Source organism: Pimephales promelas, chromosome 10, assembly GCF_988280905.1.
Source record: "Pimephales promelas chromosome 10, fPimPro1.hap1.1, whole genome shotgun sequence".
Classification (NCBI taxonomy): domain Eukaryota; kingdom Metazoa; phylum Chordata; class Actinopteri; order Cypriniformes; family Leuciscidae; genus Pimephales; species Pimephales promelas.
Genome location: NC_142778.1, coordinates 22,689,501 through 22,707,660, shown reverse-complemented (window position 1 = coordinate 22,707,660; position 18,160 = coordinate 22,689,501). Strand labels below are relative to the sequence as shown.

General features: G+C 39.6%; 1 protein-coding gene across 8 annotated transcripts in view; it reads left to right on the top strand.

Moving 5' to 3' along the window:
- The window catches only part of frmd4a (FERM domain containing 4A), a 157,746-nt gene that overhangs the window by 74,401 nt on the left and 65,185 nt on the right, over positions 1–18,160 (top strand). For 2 of the 8 annotated variants that reach the window (XM_039650512.2, XM_039650513.2), the window contains exon 1: positions 13,390–13,743. The exons of 4 other annotated variants lie outside the window; for them this stretch is intronic. In XM_039650512.2, coding sequence (XP_039506446.2) covers positions 13,603–13,743 — 141 coding nt within the window. In that variant the 5' untranslated portion in view covers positions 13,390–13,602. Of the gene's footprint in view, positions 1–13,388; positions 13,744–18,160 lie in introns of those variants that run through there. 2 more of the 8 variants (XM_039650514.2, XM_039650510.2) reach the window with 2 other exon arrangements.

Below are 18,160 nucleotides of genomic sequence, written 5' to 3'. Positions count from 1 at the left end.
AACATGCAGGAGCCTGCCCAGTTATGTGAATCATGTTAGCAGACAAAACACTCATACACCAAACTTCACTGTACTGTCATTTACTTGAACAGCCGCAAGGTAAAAGTTCTGTTCGTACAGATGTGCGTACAGTATGTGAGCTTTCTTTCTGTGTGTGGGTGTGTAGCCTTCATCTCTCTTCATATTTTTGTGTGTGTGGTTGACATTTTGGGCCATCAAAGAACTAATAATGAAGTAATCATAAAGATCCATACTCTTGAAAACCTATCACAAATGCAAATTAGCATGATGATATCAAGCCTACCATGTCAGGCAGATCAAGTGGCAATAAAGTCATTATAGTTCTAAATAGTATTGATGTTATTTAATCATAATTTAATATAACAGATATAGACAGACAAATGTGTGTCTAATTATGAAATAATTAACATGGATAATTAAAAATGAATTGTTGATATTATTTAATCATATTTAGGATTAATCATTTAAATATATATGAATTTAATCAAATCGATAATAATTCGAATATTTATGTATATATGTACTGTATGTATGTCTGAATGTGCAATATAATTGAATATGTATGATGTGTGATATATACTGTATATATACACACACACACACATCTGGTCACCATCAGCCATTGAAAATGACCACTACTATTATACTATCTTCACATGGCATGAAAACAACATGTACATCTCTTTGTGAAGTGGCTTACATTCATGGCTTTTACATATTGTGTTGTGTGCTAATTTGATTCCAGTCCCGCACTAAAATTGCAGGAAATGTTTAATATTTTACAATGTCGTAGTATGCAATACTTCTCTTTCTCTGTCTCTCTTTGCTGTGAGACAGATGTGTATAATTATAGCAGTTTGAATTATTGATTAGAGGATTTCCTCACGCACATTTCTTTTACTGCATCCCTGCAGAGTTCCCCTCCTCTTCGCTGTCTTTCTCGTCCGCTCTGTCATTCTCGGTGGCCTGCGGCTGCCAGGAGTTTTAGTGAAGACACTTAGCCCTAACTGCATTGTGCCATGATGCCTACATGCATGTACATGCAAACTCGCATGCAAAAACTGACTCAAAATACTTTACACTCTCCATAATATCCAGTGCTGTGAGAGAGAATGTGAATCTGTGTGTGTCACTGTGATTCTTCATTACAGTGAAAGCAGCTTTACAAAACTCTGTTTCTACCGTCAGCAATGCTGAGCCGGCAGGCTGCAGAATCCATCCACTTAACTAATCTAACGCGAATGCCGTTAGTGCTCTCCACAAACTGTACCGTGACTAATGTGAGATTCGCTTGATAGCTGTTTTTTAAGGCTGCTCTCTATTGAATGTGTGTGCAAGCACGTGCCAGAATGGATACAGTAGTTGAGACTAAAGCTTCTTAGTTTTGGCCCGGGCCAGCTGGAGAGGAACAAACTACCATCTGAGATACTACTTTACCTGCTGAGATAAGTTAGCAAAAGAGATTGGCAACGTAATCTGATTCTGAAGTCCTGCTGATAGAAACATGTTAGATACACGTGGGACAACCATAAAAATCCAGAAAAAAAATAGCATTTGATAGAGTGGAATAAGTTTTTGAGACTCTACCAACAAGCAAGAATTCTGCCTCCCACAGATTGGTTATGTGCCCATGTTAAACACAGATTAGAAACACTGTCACTTTAAGAAAGTACTCCTAATGTCCTAATGTCAGTGGACACCTGTCCACAGAATTGGTATCTTCCATTCCAACCTCTCCACCACCATGGGCAAGACCAAAGAGCTGTCAAACAGATTGTAGACCTAGCTGCACAAGGCTGGAATGGGCTACAAGACCATCAGCTAGAAGCTTGGTGAGAAGGAGAATTTTGTTGGTGTGATTATTCAGAAATTAAAGAAATACAAAATGAAAAATCAATCGCACTTGGTCTGTTGCTCCATGCAAGATTTCGCCTCATGAGGTAAGTATGATCATGAGAAAGGTTAGGGATCAGCCCAGAACCACACAGGAGGAGCTTGTTAATGATCTCAAGGCAATTGGGACCACAGTCACCAAGCAAACCATTGATAACACACTACGCCGCAATGGACTGAAATCCTGCAAGGTCCCCCTGCTCAAGAAGGCACATGTACAGGCCTGTCTGAAATTTACCAATGAACATAATGATTTAGAGAAGGCTTGGGAGGAAGTGCTGTCCCATCAGTGTTGAGCTCTTTGGCAAGAATTCACCATGTTTGGAGGAAGAGAAATGCTGACTATGACCCCAAGAACACCATCCCTACAGTCAAGCACGGAGATAGAAACATTAAACTCTCGGGCTCTGCTAATTTCACTGTATTAAGGGGCCGATGGATGGGGCCATGTACCGTTAAATCTTGTACAAGAACCTCCTTCCTTCAGCCAGAACACTGAAGATGGGATGTGGATGGGTCTTCCAGCATGACAATGACCCAAATTTACCCCTAAGGCAACAAAGGAGTGCCTCAAGAAGAAGCACATTAAGGTCTTGCAGTGGCCTAGCCAGTCTCCAGACCATAATCCTATAGAAAATCTGTGGAGGGAGCTAAAACTTTGAGTTGCCAAGTGACAGTTATGAAACCTCAAAGATTTTGAGAGTATCTGTTAAGAGGAGTGCACCAAAATCCATTGTGAGATGTGTGCAAACCTGGTGACCAACTACAAGAAACGTCTTAACTCTGTGCTTGCCAACAAAGGTTGTTCCACCAAGTACTAAGGCATGTTTTGCTTATACAATAAAATACTTATTTCACTTTCTGAAATTCAAATCAATTTATAACCTTAATATAATGTGGGTTTTTTTTCTGGATTTTTGATTTATATTCTGTTTCTCTCCGTTAAAATAAACCCACCGTTATTACATTTAACGCGATTTAGCCCATTTTAACGTGATTATTTTTTTTATTTCGAGATTAACGGTCTTTTTGGTCTAGGAAACTTTGTCGTTTTTTTCGCATGCTTTTGCAACAGGACATGGCATGCGCAACGCTATGAAACCCATTAATTTCAGTGGCTAAACCGCACAACACGGTCAAATTTCAAAATAGTTCAACATTTGCCGCTGTGACGATTACCAGCACGCCCAATAGAAACTTTTCAAAATCCAAAAAGTTTTGAAAAGTGGCGTAGCGCCGCGCATTCCGCGTGCTGTCTGAAACCACTGGATCTAGCTAGACCGGATACACACTTGTTGCGAGCCGGCCAAATAATAGGTTAACGTTACGTTTTGAGTGGATGACGAGCGCGAGATGCCGAAATGGATGACAATAAGATTCTGAATAGAAAGTGTACTTTTAAAAAGTTGCCAAATTATTATTTTTTTAGATTGTGAACTGAGCTATCATTGATGGCAATTGGCCAAGCACACACACACACAGCTGATGCGACCCCCTCGTCAATATAAGGACCTCGTCAGTATTTCTTTCACCCTTTTATTGATACATTGTGTGGGAGATTATTTGGTCCAAGTGAGAATGTTTTAGTGTGAAATTGAACACAGTATTGTCAATGTTGTTTTCAATAAAAACATTTGCACAAAGCAAGCCGATCCACTATTTCATCTTGATAAGAGCATTAAAATTATAAAAAGTGTTGCGACAAAAAGAAATCAAGAGACATTTAGAATAGATTAAAATGTGTGATTAATTGTGAGTTAACTATGCCATTAATGCGATTAAGCGTGATTAAATATTTTTATTGTTTGACAGCACAAATATATATATATATATATATATATATATATATATATATATATATATATATATATATACAGTATATATCCATCTGCACAATTACATCGCACAATTTATTGCCCACTCTCCCACTTTCTCTCCCAGTTCTCCAGCTGTCTGTTGCAAGAAGGCATGTTTAATCCATCATTTATCCATATGGGTCATAACCAGGGTGCAGATGTCTACCATCCTGTTTAACCATCAATTATGAGCTGTCAATCAGAGGACCACCGAAGAAGCGAATGGTTCATTCAACCAAAGTCCAACCCGACTGATGAGTTAAATTATATTAAGCTGCCAATCATCCAAAATCTGTTCACTTTTTTTACTAATGAAACACGATTGAAGTCTTTGCCTTGTGTTTTCATTAGAACGTGTCTTCGGGCTGTTCAGTGCCTTTAAGAGGCAGCGCTGGTCTTAATAAAGGAGCTGTGGTGTGTTGTGTGTCTGTCTGTCTCACTGGGTTGCGTTGATTGGCTCTTTTGAAACACGGTTGTAATTTAGGGATTTCCTGTGAGGATGGCAGACAAGTTTTTTTGGGGGGACGGCAGCGGTTGATAAGGCATAACCATTGGTATTAGCAGACAAAGCGATTTAATCAAAGAAACAAGGGCTTCATTCTCCTTCTCTGATTGCCGGGCTTCTCAAACTCCCCTCCTTCCCCTCATTGTTTTTTTCCCTTCCCCTTTTCTTTTGTTTCTGTGCTCTGCCATCTCTCATTTTCATCTGTTTGAGTGATTTTGACTCACAGCACCCACAGACAGCAGACATACACCACAGGATAATCACAGAGTGAGGCAGACTTTGTCAGAGAGAACAAATAGTTTTGAATCTCACAAAAATATGTCCATGTTTACGCCATAATCGAACTGAGAAAAAAAGCTATAATAGTATTATTATTTTACAATTATATGCACATTTCTCCCAAATTCTCATTACTACCTGATAAAATACAATCATATAAAATACTTGGTTACGCTTCCTTTTACAGTACAGTACTTATAGTGTACTTACAGTGTACTTAACTAGAAAGCACTGGCTAATATAAGGTAAGTACATGGAACAGGGGTAGGTTTAGGGGTAGGTTCAGGGTTAGTACTAGTTATTACCCAGTAATTGTAGTTACTAACATAAGTACATAGTATTTACATGGGTAACTGGACTGTAAAAGGAAGCGTTACCAAATACTTTTAGGGATCCATGGACTTTTGGCTGAAAGCCCCAGCTGTAATGCAATTATTATTATTATCATTATTACTATTATTATTTGAACCAATATTACCTTTATGTATGAATACTTTTCAATTTTGTGAGAATGATTATACATATACATATATATATTATACATATATAGTAACTGATATATATATATATATATATATATATATATAGTAACTGAGATACATATATGTATATGTATATAGAAATTAGAAATTGATATATATATAGCACAGTCATTCTGATATATATAGCACAGTCATTATATATATATATATATATATATATATATATATATACATATATAGTAACTGATATATATATAGTAACTGATATATATATATATATATATATATATATATATATATAAACTGATATATATAGCACAGTCATTTTGATGTTCCTAAATCCGAACCACTGAAGACACAGTGGCTGAGTTTCCCCACGAGTAACGTCAATGCTTTCATGTTTGCACGATTCGCAAATCTTTTCTAACCAGACTGCTTTATAAATGAGGATCAGTATAAAGCTGGTTTTGCTAAGAAGCTGCTCCTGAAGAATCGGTTTCAACTATTCATGAGTACGTATACATCAGTAAACGTATAGCATTCGTTCATCTCACTAAGTTATTCTAACGTTACCCTGCCAGTAAGTTAAATACAAAAATAGATCAAAGTGACATAACGTTAACCAACCATTCAGAAACGTCCTGTTCAAGCCTTTATTGTCGAACTTCTTTGTGGCCGCCATCTTGTTCCGGGTCCGACTGATACGGTTGCACAGATGTGTCCTCAGAGTGTTGTCAAGGCAACACTCCACATGCGTTGTGTCTAAACACCTGCAGAACAGAGAAGCTCATTATCATTTAAAGGCATATGCACTGAAACGGCATGCTGAAAACAGAGCTGTTTGAGCAGGTAAAATTAGTGTTTTCTTAAAATACTAATGAGAAATTTTAATTAAAGTATATTACAAACTTTTCATTTACACCCTAAAGAATGAAATTAACTTAAAAACGGCATTATATGACCCCTTTAAGCCAGATATTACTTATTTCTTATGGTTCAGGGTAAAATTACACGTTCTAGGTGGGCATCACCATTCCAAACTCAATGATTAGACTCCTAATAACTTAATAGCTTAATTTGAATTGAATACATGTTTGTGTGTGTTTGTGAATGTGTGACGTTACTTCACAGAAGGTTAATGTAATCTTGTAGCTGGAGGGCTTTCCATAAGAGTGAAGACTTTACGCTTGTTAGACATTTGTGATGGAAAAATATACTCTGCTTCATTAAACTGAGACAATGAAAGAAGCCCTATCTTTCTCTCTTTTGCCCTACTCTACACTCATCTCTCTTCACGCCTCCATCTGCTCTACTCTCTTACCTACATAATTCTATCATTCATTTACCTTTTCATGCTCCTGTTTTATTTCAAATCCTTTCAGCTTCCCACTTCCTTCCTCTCCTCCTCCTCATTTCCTCCTTTTGAGGTCGAGTTACAAATTTATCTCAGCATGTTCTTCTGCTGTGATATGGTGTTGCAGCTTTTGAAGCCAGATTTCCAATCCAGTGCTCTTAGCGAAACAACAGTAGCAGTTTGGCAGTGGAAAACTGTTCATGTTTAGTGGGCTGCCGGGGTTCTCCTTGGAGACCCTTTGTTGCATTGGGTGGAATCACTTCTCTGTGTGTGTATGTGTGTCTTTAATTGGGTCTTGTTTTGTGTGCTCCATAGAGTTTGTCTCTGGGCAGTGTGCTAACTCTCGGCTGCTCGGCTAAAGCAAAGTGCTAATTGAGGCTTGTTAAATTTAACCGTTCTGTTGCCTCCCATTAGGAAGCAGGTCAGGCATGATGCAGACAAAATGTGGATTAATATGCAAGTATGTGCTTGAGCTTGTGTAATGTCAGCTGTTCTTTAAAATGCTCAGAAGTAACACATTTACTGTTGCTGCTAATGCACTTGTGCCATGTCTGAAATCAAGAATGTGTAGAAGTGTGTGTGTGTTGTATTGTCTTTATTGATTTAGACCAGATTCTGTGCAAGTTCTCAAACGCAAATGCTACAAGCTATTGCCAAACATTTCATGTGTTGTGTTGTGTTAAATTTCGAAATGTCTCATACTTGAAATTACCTTTGACTGCCTCTGGTCAAATACTATCATGGCATTAACTCTTTGAAGAAAATCTTGCTGATCAAGTTAAAGTTTAATGGCACATTTGAAAGAAACTATCACTCTGTGAGTTTTGTTTCTTACTGAAAAAATTATAATAATAATTTTGTACCAGCCTAAGATTAATGTCTGCTCTTAGATAGTCTCCCATCCTGGCCAGGCTGTAAACTTTAAAAAATGAATGTGCTTTATCTAATCAAAAAAAAATGATTACAAGCAATATTATTAATTCAATTTAACAACAGAATTGAGTAATAATTAATCAAATTAATTCCTTAAAAGTTAACCATTTAAAATGAGTAAAACGTACATTTAAGTCACCAGTATGGTGATCGGTGTTTGTTTTAGGTTTGTTGTTGCCAATTTAAAATAAATAGTTCTCAATTAATCTTTGACGTCTGTCTGTTATTCAGATATTTTTGTTTATTTTTTGGGGTGTAAACTTTACTCATTTTAAATGGCTAACTTTTAAGGAATAATTTGATTAATTATTACTCAATTCTAATTTTGTTCAAGTTAATTAATAATAATGTTTGTAATCTGTTGCCACAATTTTATTGATTAGATAAAGCATATCAATTTTTAAAGAGTACTTTTGACTGTTTTTTTAGAAGGATGTTAAATTATCAATTCATGCATATGTTTCATTTTTTAAAAATGTGAGTTTTTTTTATCAAATTGTCATCCATCCAACCAAAAACCAAAGGATAAAACCAAGTCTTCGCCCTTCAGTTTTTTTGTATGCATGTCACAATATGCAAGCAAAGATGTGATGCTACGTATATTAAATTCTGACTTTACACAGGTTGTTTTTTTGTTTTTTGTTTTTTTCTCTCTGTAGAGTTACCATCATTAAAGCATTAGTGTCTTCATATTTATGGCCTCTGGCAGAGTTGACGATTCTATCTAAGTAAACATCCAAATATTTTTTACTAATGACATCTAGTTGATAAATCGATCATTTAGAACAGGCACATCATCATGTACTATCTTTTTCACTTGCGCCCTCAAGAAATCCAGACATAGGCACACACACACCAAGCTGCCACTATCATTTTTATTGTCTTCCTCTCCATTTAGACATCCCCTCAAGCTCAAACTGATCTTCAGAGGAAAAAGCATCCCATAACACACACACACACACACACACTCATGCCCATGCACACATATACCCCTCACAGACTTCAGCATGTGAATGCTGCAATAACAGCTGCCCTAGAGCAGTCTTAGGAATAGAAATGAATTCCTCCTTACACACACACTCTCACACTCTCACACTTTCTCATATCATGTGTAAAGATTTCAAGTGTGTTCTGACTGCTTCGAATCACCTATGTTAGAATGGAATGCAGCTCAGCCATACACACAAACACATACACTTCCTCATAGTAGAACATTCTAAGTGTGTTCTGACTGCTTTGAATCACCTAATATTCAAATAGAATGGAATGCAGCTCAGTCACACAAACACACACACATATAAGGCTTTTATAAATGACTCCAACCTCTTTGTGAACTTGACGTCTACTGGACTGGTTTCAATTAAATCTCATGTTCTGTTCCCAGAAACGCCAGTGCATGGTCCCAGGGTCAGCTGGGGTCACATTCGTCCCCCAAAACAGGATGCATCACCCCCCAAAATGTCCCAAATGTTCTTTAGACATGAACAAGTACAGAGCTTTGTGCTAAAAATAAGAGTAGAGAATGGATCATTTCACATGCACTGGAACAGGCCTGTCATAGAGCATTATACACAACCACACATACATTTTGACTCATCTTTCTCTCTCAATAGAGTATTCATGTAATTCTCTGTGTGTGATGGTGTGCCTGGGTATTTAGGGAGGAAATGCATGTGCTTTCTGCTGGTGGCCTTGGATTGGAGTTACACCAGGCTTAATTCTACTGGCTCAGCGTGTGTGTGTGTGTGTGTGTGTGCGGCCGCCTCCTCTGCGCTCTCGTGGGTTTGCGCTATTATATTATAATCCTCATAAATATTTATGCTCAGAGAAAGATCCAGGAGCAAACTCTTATTAGCCTATATGCAAAATGAAGTAGGTCAGCACGCGCACATGCACTCTCACAAACATATATGCAAGTGCACATAAACTTCAAACAGCTTTGGTGCACTGAGACAGCAAGTCTTACCCCCCCTCTCTCTCTCTCTCTCTCTCCATTTTACAACTCAATTTTTCTTTTTTACTTCGGTCACATGGTACTGAAAATGCCAGAGGTTCTTATTGTGTGTGTGTGTGTGTGTGTGTGTGCGCGCGCGTGCGCATGAGTAAGTGTGAGCATTGTGTAAAATCACTGAATACCACAGCATTTCCCTGGGTTTCAGAAGATAGACTGCATACACACACACACACACACAAGTTTGAGAACTACGTCCTTTTTAAATATTTGATCCTCTTCCTCCACACAACAGCCGCTCACACACATTCACACATCTAAATGACATTCTCACCCCTCAGGAAGAAGCACCTGGTGACTCATAAAGAATCACAAATTAAGGAACATGAATTCTGAACACAGCAGGAAACTAAGGACGCTGCTTTATTGTTGGACAACTTGTTTTTTTTATGCCCTCATTTCCTTCAAAGAAAAAAAAAAACATATTACTTCCATGTGTAACTTTCACAACTTCACACAAATCGTTTTTATTTCTTTTTCAGTCCAAATGTCTTCTCCTTCTTTTCCTAGTGACCAAATAGCAACACCCTAGTGCCATGCAGTAACTTTTGTTTGGGAAACACTACTCATATTAGCACATTTTGTTGCGCTTTTTTTGGCAGCATTTCCCAAAAGAAACGCATATTTGACATCATTTTTCACACGAACCTCCAACGCAATACTTTTCGTCAAATTAAATGTGAAATTCATGTGTTTCCTCAAAGGATCTGTTTTTATTCACATTAAACGATTCAAGGAGAAACATCTGCATTTTGTAACAGATCATTAAACAATCAGTCAAAGCTATTGAGATGGTTCTTAGGAATTCTCTCTCTCTCCCTCGTGCACCTTCATGAATACGCTCACATTTATGCTTTACAGTTGTACTATCACTCTTCCCATCAGGTTTTTTGTGCACAAATCAATTTGCATTGTGCCACGTGGCAGGAGAGTAGCATGAGTGAGTAATTATTTACCCTGCTGTCCTGGTTCTATAGGCCTTTATTTACCCCTCTGTACCACTGCAGCATCCAGACCAATAGAAATGCATGTGCTTCTGTGCTCATTCATTAGACTCCAGCTGTCAGTGATTGTAAGTGAATGAGGTTTGCTCTGACACAGTGCCATTACTCTGTACGCATATTATTTTACTATTGTAAACAAGTGCATGTCTCTCCCTGCACCACTTGTTAAATGTTTAAGTTAGTCTTTGTGTAGCCTTGTAAATCCTTGCAAAGTATCATCATGGTATCTATATTTTCTTTCAAAATGCCACAGTTATTGTTGATGAAAAATCATAAGCTAAAATGGGATCTTCAAACAATGTATGTATTTAATTTATTTTTTATTTATATTGTATTTTGGTTACATTGGAGGCTAATACCAAGTTATGTTACGTTATTTCTGTTTGGTATTTTTGCTGAAACTACTGTATAGTTACCAAACTTTATAAGGGATCAGAAAGCAGTCATGTTTAAATTTCCAAATTTGATCTAGTCAGGTATTGTTTTTCTTCATCATAGATATTGATGTGTGCAAGTTTAATCATGCCACCCCAGCATTAATATGAATATCCCATGGATCTCTTAAGACAGGAGGTGATTTTAATCAGGATCAGAGGGTTTGCTTACATTGTTGTTACGCTATTGACTAAGGCTTTCTGTTCAATTGCAGAAAGAAAAATGTGCTGTGTTCAATTAAGAGGCAATGTAAATCACTGTATCTGCTGTTTAGTCGAAAAGCAAGAGAAAGAATCCCGCTCATCCGGACTATCCTGCCCCCTTGCTCGGACTATCCTGCCCCCTCACCTTGACTATCCTGCCCACGTACTTGGACTTTCTGCCCCCTCACCTGAACTATCCTGACTTCTTGCCCATGGCTATACTGCCCCCTCACCCGGACTATACTGCCCCCTCACTCGGACTATACTGCCCCCTCACCCGGACTATCCTGCCCCCTCACCCGGACTATCCTGCCCCCTCACCTGAACTATCCTGCCCCCTCACCTGAACTATCCTGCCCACGTACTTGGACTTTCTGCCCCCTCACCTGAACTATCCTGACTTCTCGGCCAGGCTATACTGCCCCCTCATCCGGACTATACTGCCCCCTCACCCGGACTATACTGCCCCCTCACCCGGATTATCCTGCCCCCTCACCCGGACTATCCTGCCCCCTCGCTCGGACTATCCTGCCCCCTCACTCGGACTATCCTGACTTCTCGGCCGGGCTATACTGCCCCCTCACTCGGACTATCCTGCCCCCTCACCCGGACTATCCTGCCCCCTCACCTGAACTATCCTGCCCACGTACTTGGACTTTCTGCCCCCTCACCCGGACTATCCTGCCCCCTCGCTCGGACTATCCTGCCCCCTCACTCGGACTATCCTGACTTCTCGGCCGGGCTATACTGCCCCCTCACTCGGACTATCCTGCCCCCTCACCCGGACTATCCTGCCCCCTCACCTGAACTATCCTGCCCACGTACTTGGACTTTCTGCCCCCTCACCTGAACTATCCTGACTTCTCGGCCGGGCTATACTGCCCCCTCATCCAGACTATACTGCCCCCTCACCCGGATTATCCTGCCCCCTCACCCGGACTATCCTGCCCCCTCACCTGGACTATCCTGCCCACGTACTTGGACTATTTGCCCCCTCACCTGAACTATCCTGACTTCTCACCCAGGCTATACTGCCCCATCACCCAGACTATCCTGCCCCCTCACTTGGACTATCCTGCACACTAACTTGAACTATCATGCCCCCTCACCTTGACTATCCTTCCTCCTCACCTGGACTATCCTGGCCCCTCACTCGGACTATACTTCCCCCTCACTTGGACTATCCTGCCCGCTTAGTTGGACTAACCTGCCCCCTCACCCAGACTATACTGCCCCCTCACCTGGATTATCCTGCCCCCTCACCAGGACTATTCAGTCCCTTAAGTCAAGATGAATGTGAAAATGGATTTTAATAATGAAACAGAATAGACTGTTTAAAAGTGCATGTGCGTGCTAGCATTAATTTTGGGCTACTAAAGCAACATTTTAGGACGGTCAGTTTCGCAGCCACATTTTGATTGACACATTAAATGTAGTTCCAAATGTAGGTTCAGTCCTGTCAATCATTATTTTGAGCATATATAAACAGCAGGCACTGTGTCATCCTAGAGACAATTCTTCTGGCATCCCTCCTCCTTCCCATTTCCTTATTTTTTCGCTGTGCTGTCCGGTTATGGGGGGGTTAGCTCGGAGCTCGAGCCGAGCCTCGGGTTCAAGCCTCCTTCGAGGACAGCAAAGCCAGGTTTGTTTACCATTAACTATTAAGACTGAATGGGCAGGTGAACTTATGGACTTCCTGCTCCACAAAGAATGCAGCTCTACTTTGCATTACGTCATCATCCTTATTCGTTATTTTAGACGTCCCTCTTCAGTGCTCTACTTGCGCTGACTCTGCTAACTAGCACTGCCAAACAGTGTATGAATTGTTCAAGACAGTTTTGAACTATTTTGGGGTTGTGGGAGGGGTTTGGAAGGTAAATGTTTTTCAGTTAGTCTGTAGTTTAGTGACTTAATCTGGATAGGGCACATGGTGCCTTGAGAACATTGGAACAAATGACATGTCCCACTCCAAAACTCAGGAATCTGGACGTCATCCTAACCATTTATGGAAAAACGAGTTTTCAACTCCCATGAGTTGTTCTGTCTGCTGCTTTACCACACTGGGAAAGCTGAGACACACATATCGGGTATCTCTTCAGTGGCCCGGGGGTGATGAACCCGATCAGGCTCTGTCCTGTGGCAAGGAACGACTGTCCTTCACTCTGCCCTAGATGGGCGTCTCAGAATATCGTGCAAGCTTAAAACCCTTCAATGTCCTGCTCTGGGACTGTTGCTTTAAAACAAACAAACAAGTAGGGGAGAGGGAGAAAGAACTACTGAGAAAAGGAGAGAGGGACCAATGGTACTCTCTATGTGGGAATGTTTGTGTTAGGCAAACCAAGAGCTGTTATTCTGGGAATGTGTCCTGCAGTGGAGAGAGAGAGAGAGAGAAAGAGAGACCAGTGAGACCGAATTCATTTCCAAGACGAGATTTGAGTCACACAGAAGTCACAATCTCAGTCTCCCATGGGGCATTTTTAAGGATTAAAGGAAGAAGAGATGAGAAAATGAAAGAGGAGAACACAAAAGGGAGACCAATATTACCTGGGGACCTGTTCTCCCACACACACCTGTGCTGAGAAGGGATTATTTGACCACACACCTGTGTACCTGTGTGTTTGTCATCATGGAGGCGATGCTCATGAGTCTGGGAGAGAGTGTGTGTGTGAGGCACAGCGCATTATGGGATGTGACCTCGGCCGCCCTCCGAAGATTAAGGCATACGCATCTCAGAGCTCCTGACATCCTGGTCCGTGCCGTCGGTCAGGTATGAACAGCAGGCTAGTGTGTGTATGTTAGTGTGTTAGTATGGCAAAAACCCATAGATGATAACCACCTTACTATATATATATATATATATATATATATATACAATATAACAGTATTTATGTAAAATATTTAACTGTATCAATATTAGCTCATACTTGAACACTTTTCACATTTTAAATGGCATGTATTTTTATATATAAAAGAAATATTAATTGGTATTCTAAATAAAATGAATTTTTATTTTAATACTTTTATATATTTAATTTATTTATATAAAATATTTAATCATTTGCTCATATGAGAATAGTGATTTGAATAAACACCTTACTTTCTCGTATAACTCGTCTTGTACTGTTTGTTTGTACAGACATCAGTGATAACCATATCTAGAGACCACTAATATCATACAAACTTAGGAAAGGGCTCATCTGACCCACAACTCCTTAATAACTACATAGCAACACCATGGCAACTATCCACAACCCTTTCCACAATGCTGGTAATTTTTGCATGGACATGCACTACTCACATTTTGCTCCCAAAATGTAAAACTCTAGAGGGTTTGTTAAGCCATTACTTGGGACATTGTGTGTGCCTTAAAGCACATTAGTGTTGCTATGATGGTCTCTATGGTCTTGAGTCGCCCACTGTCTCACGGTCATGAAAACAGCTCTCCACAGGAGTCTACGGTTCCATCTATCTGTATGTGAGTGTGTGAGCGAGAGAGATCAGTATTCAGGTTGTGTCTCTCTTCTGCCTTCCCACTGTGTGAACAGGACAGACCAGACTGAAGCAGACAAATCTCAAAGTTTTCCATCTCGCTGTGACGTACCTGAATAAATGATAGCAAAAGTGTTTGTCTGTTCCAGGGTTGATGTACAGTATGACAGGCTGCTGCTATAGTAACGGAGCCTATCTATCTATCTATCTATCTATCTATCTATCTATCTATCTATCTATCTATCTATCTATCTATCTATCTATCTATCTATCTATCTATCTATCTGTCTGTCTGTCTGTCTGTCTGTCTGTCTGTCTGTCTGTCTGTCTGTCTGTCTGTCTGTCTGTCTGTCTGTCTGTCTGTCTGTCTGTCTGTCTGTCTGTCTGTCTGTCTGTCTGTCTGTCTGTCTGTCTGTCTGTCTGTCTGTCTGTCTGTCTGTCTGTCTGTCTGTCCTGATTAAATATTTAAATGGGTAAACTACACTTCAACACTATACATTCTTCCTTAAAGGGATACTCCACCCAAAAATGAAAATTCTGTCCTCATTTACTCACCTTGTTACTTTCTTCTGACGAACACAAAGGAATATATTTTGATGAACGATTGGAACTAAACAGTTGTTTGGCACCATTGACTTCCATAGTAGAATGGAAGTCAGTGGTGCCAAAGGGTAAGTAAATGATGACAAAAGTTTCATTTTTGGGTGGAGTATCCCTATAAGAGCTGTACATGCAGATGAAAAGTCAAGTGACTTCTAACCCTCTTCATCAATCATATGACCACTTGAATCTCAAGATTACAAAAAGAAACAATAGCCCTGTATAACCTATGAGGTAATCTCACAAAGACCACCCAAAATGACCTTTGAGTTTGGCCAGAGGGTGTTTTCTCTGTCTGCAGTGTAATTCATGGTGTTGTTGTCCAGCCCATTCTCACCCCCAAGGCGTCACTTAACTGACGCCTTGGGAAGCATTTGGACATGCTTCAATATCTGACGCTTTAGGCGCCCTTTAGCGTCAGTAAGATGACGCCCTAGGATCGCGTGTGACCTACCCCCACCCCACACCTAAACCTAACCGCGTCCTCTAACTGACGCTTTCCTTTAGCGTCAGTTAGATGACGCCGTAGGATCGCGTCATGTAAGTGACGCTAAAGGGCGCCTAAAACGTCAAATATTGAAGCATGGTCAAAGGTGACGCCTTGGGGTGAGAATGCGTTGTGTTGTCTATAAAATCACACGCACACACATATTCATTGTGAAGATAATGGCTTTAGCATAGCTAGTAAATATGATGAACATACATTGTGGCACATTGAGGAGACGAGGAGGGGCTTCCTAATGCATTCTTTCCACATCTCTACACCCATGCACTTTCCTTGCAGGCAGCAGTGTTTGATCCAGCAGGTATTTCCTTGGGAGACCCCTTCACCCTCCTCTCCCCTTTTCCTTTCATTCTACAAGCCAGAAAAACAAGTCTCTCTCTCTCTCTCTCTCTTTAAACCCCAGCACAGTCCGTCAGGCTCTGTGAAGGCATTATCCTTTCTCTCCTGCATCGTAATACACATCCATAGAGCTGCTTTTGTTCCATTTAAGCTGCTAATTGTCTGTCTCTCAGAGGGTGTGTGAGAGAACGAGTGAATGTGAGAAAGACAGAAGACTCCCGAGGTTAGTTTAGTGCTCAGCATATAGTAAATGGTTTAGTTGTGTTTTTACATTCTGCTTTGATTTATAGACAACTGACAGAGTGATTGTCCTCACTTTTACTGAACCAGATAATTTGATTTACAGTAGATATAGATAATAAAAGCTACAGGCAATAGAACGTCACCAACAAACTAGTTTATAGGGTGGTTACTTACTACAAAAAAATATTTAAAAATAAAAAGATGTCAATACCATTGATATTTACTATAGTGGAATTTTTATATTACGTAAATTAGATTTAAAAATGCCATGGTACAACCATTGGAATTATGGACATGGAACTACCTTGGTATTTTGGTCTTGTATTTTTTGAAGTTCCTTGTAGACACATGTCATGGTGCATATATTTCACTTCCAAAGTTAAAAAAAAAAGAAGTTCCATAGTATTCCCATCTGATACCATCACTGTCATGGTATTGGAAATACCATGTAAATTCCATGTCATATGGAATTTTATTTAATTTTTTTATTTTTAGATTTTTTCAGGGTTTTTTTAGTCATTTTATTATTTAGACTTCTCACCCAAAAATTAAAACTATGTCTCTCTGTTTGAGTTTCTTTCTTCTACCAAACACAAAATAAGTTATTGAATGTCGGAAACCAAACAATTGATGAAACTCATACAGGTTTGGAACAATTTGAGGGTGCAGTATATGCTGACAGAATTTTCATTTTTGGGTGAACTATCCTTTTAACCTTATTTCAGTTTTCTATTTTTTTTTTATGTAATATATTTCATTTAAGCTTTATTTCAGTTAACTAAGTTTAGTTAGCAATAACAAAACTATTAGACGCCACTAGGGTACTTTTAGTAAGGGATGTTGTGCTGAGAACCATGGGAGGAATTTCCTTTTTCTTTGGTTGAGAATTTGTGTCAGTGTGACCGGGTTCTTCAGCAGTCTTTCCTGCTGTTTTCCTCCGTATTTTAACCGACATGGCCTGAATTTGAGGGAAATACCATTTTCTCCTGTTTGATGGCAACGTGCCACCCCTCCAGCTGTGGATGAGTGGACTCTTCCACTTCAAACTCTGTAGAGAGAGCACAGGTCTGGCTGACACACATACATTCTTCTCAGTCTGTTTCTCCCTTCGGTCCACAATCCATTAGTTTGTTTCCCAGCTGTGGAGCAGGTAAATGCGCCGTGCTGTTCTGGGATCCTTCCCGTCTCATTGTGATATCAGAGAGGGAAAATTTAAGAGCCTTCTGGAGCTGTTCGGCCTTGTCTCATTCCAAACTGGAATTCTCTAAATCATCACATCACATCAATCTCTAAACATCACAACCAAACACACACACACTGTGATAAGCCACAGCTGTATTTATCCACAATGGTATTTTCCCAGAACATAATGTCTGTTAATCTTGCACATTCTTTGGCTTCATTTCTTGTTATCATGCTGATCAGAGTGCATTTATGTGTGTGGTATTGCTGCTGACGGATTGATCATATGATTGAGTGCCTTATAATTTCAGATATTAGACTGCAGATGCTGCTTGGGAATGTGTGGGAGCATGCAACTGCAAGAAACGTTAAACTGTTTGTTTTGATTCAAAAATGCAAATAGGTGGGACAGATGCTGAAAATGGTTAAAACCGGAAAAAGGTGATGAAATGATTGTGCAAATGAAGTCAAATAGGTTTTATTGTGCTTTCTCAGTAGATGTACAGCATTTTTCAATTATGTTTCATCTAAAAGTCTCATCTTAAAATGTCTATAATACTTTGGGAGGAATAAAATAGGCTCAAGGGTGTAGAGTTATAAAATGAATGTGGATCATTGAATGAATGTGGATCATTTTGTCTTGGAAATAAATAAGTTAGAAAATAAAAAAGTTTATTTTGAGATCTGGTTGCCAACTTAGTTTCTTTTGAGCACAGATTAAGACATATCAAGATGTTTTTGGATCTCTAAGGCTGTAGGTGTGCCAGGACATTGATTGTTATGCAGTTGCTAAATTGTTCTGATGGGTTTCAAGGGGGATGCTATG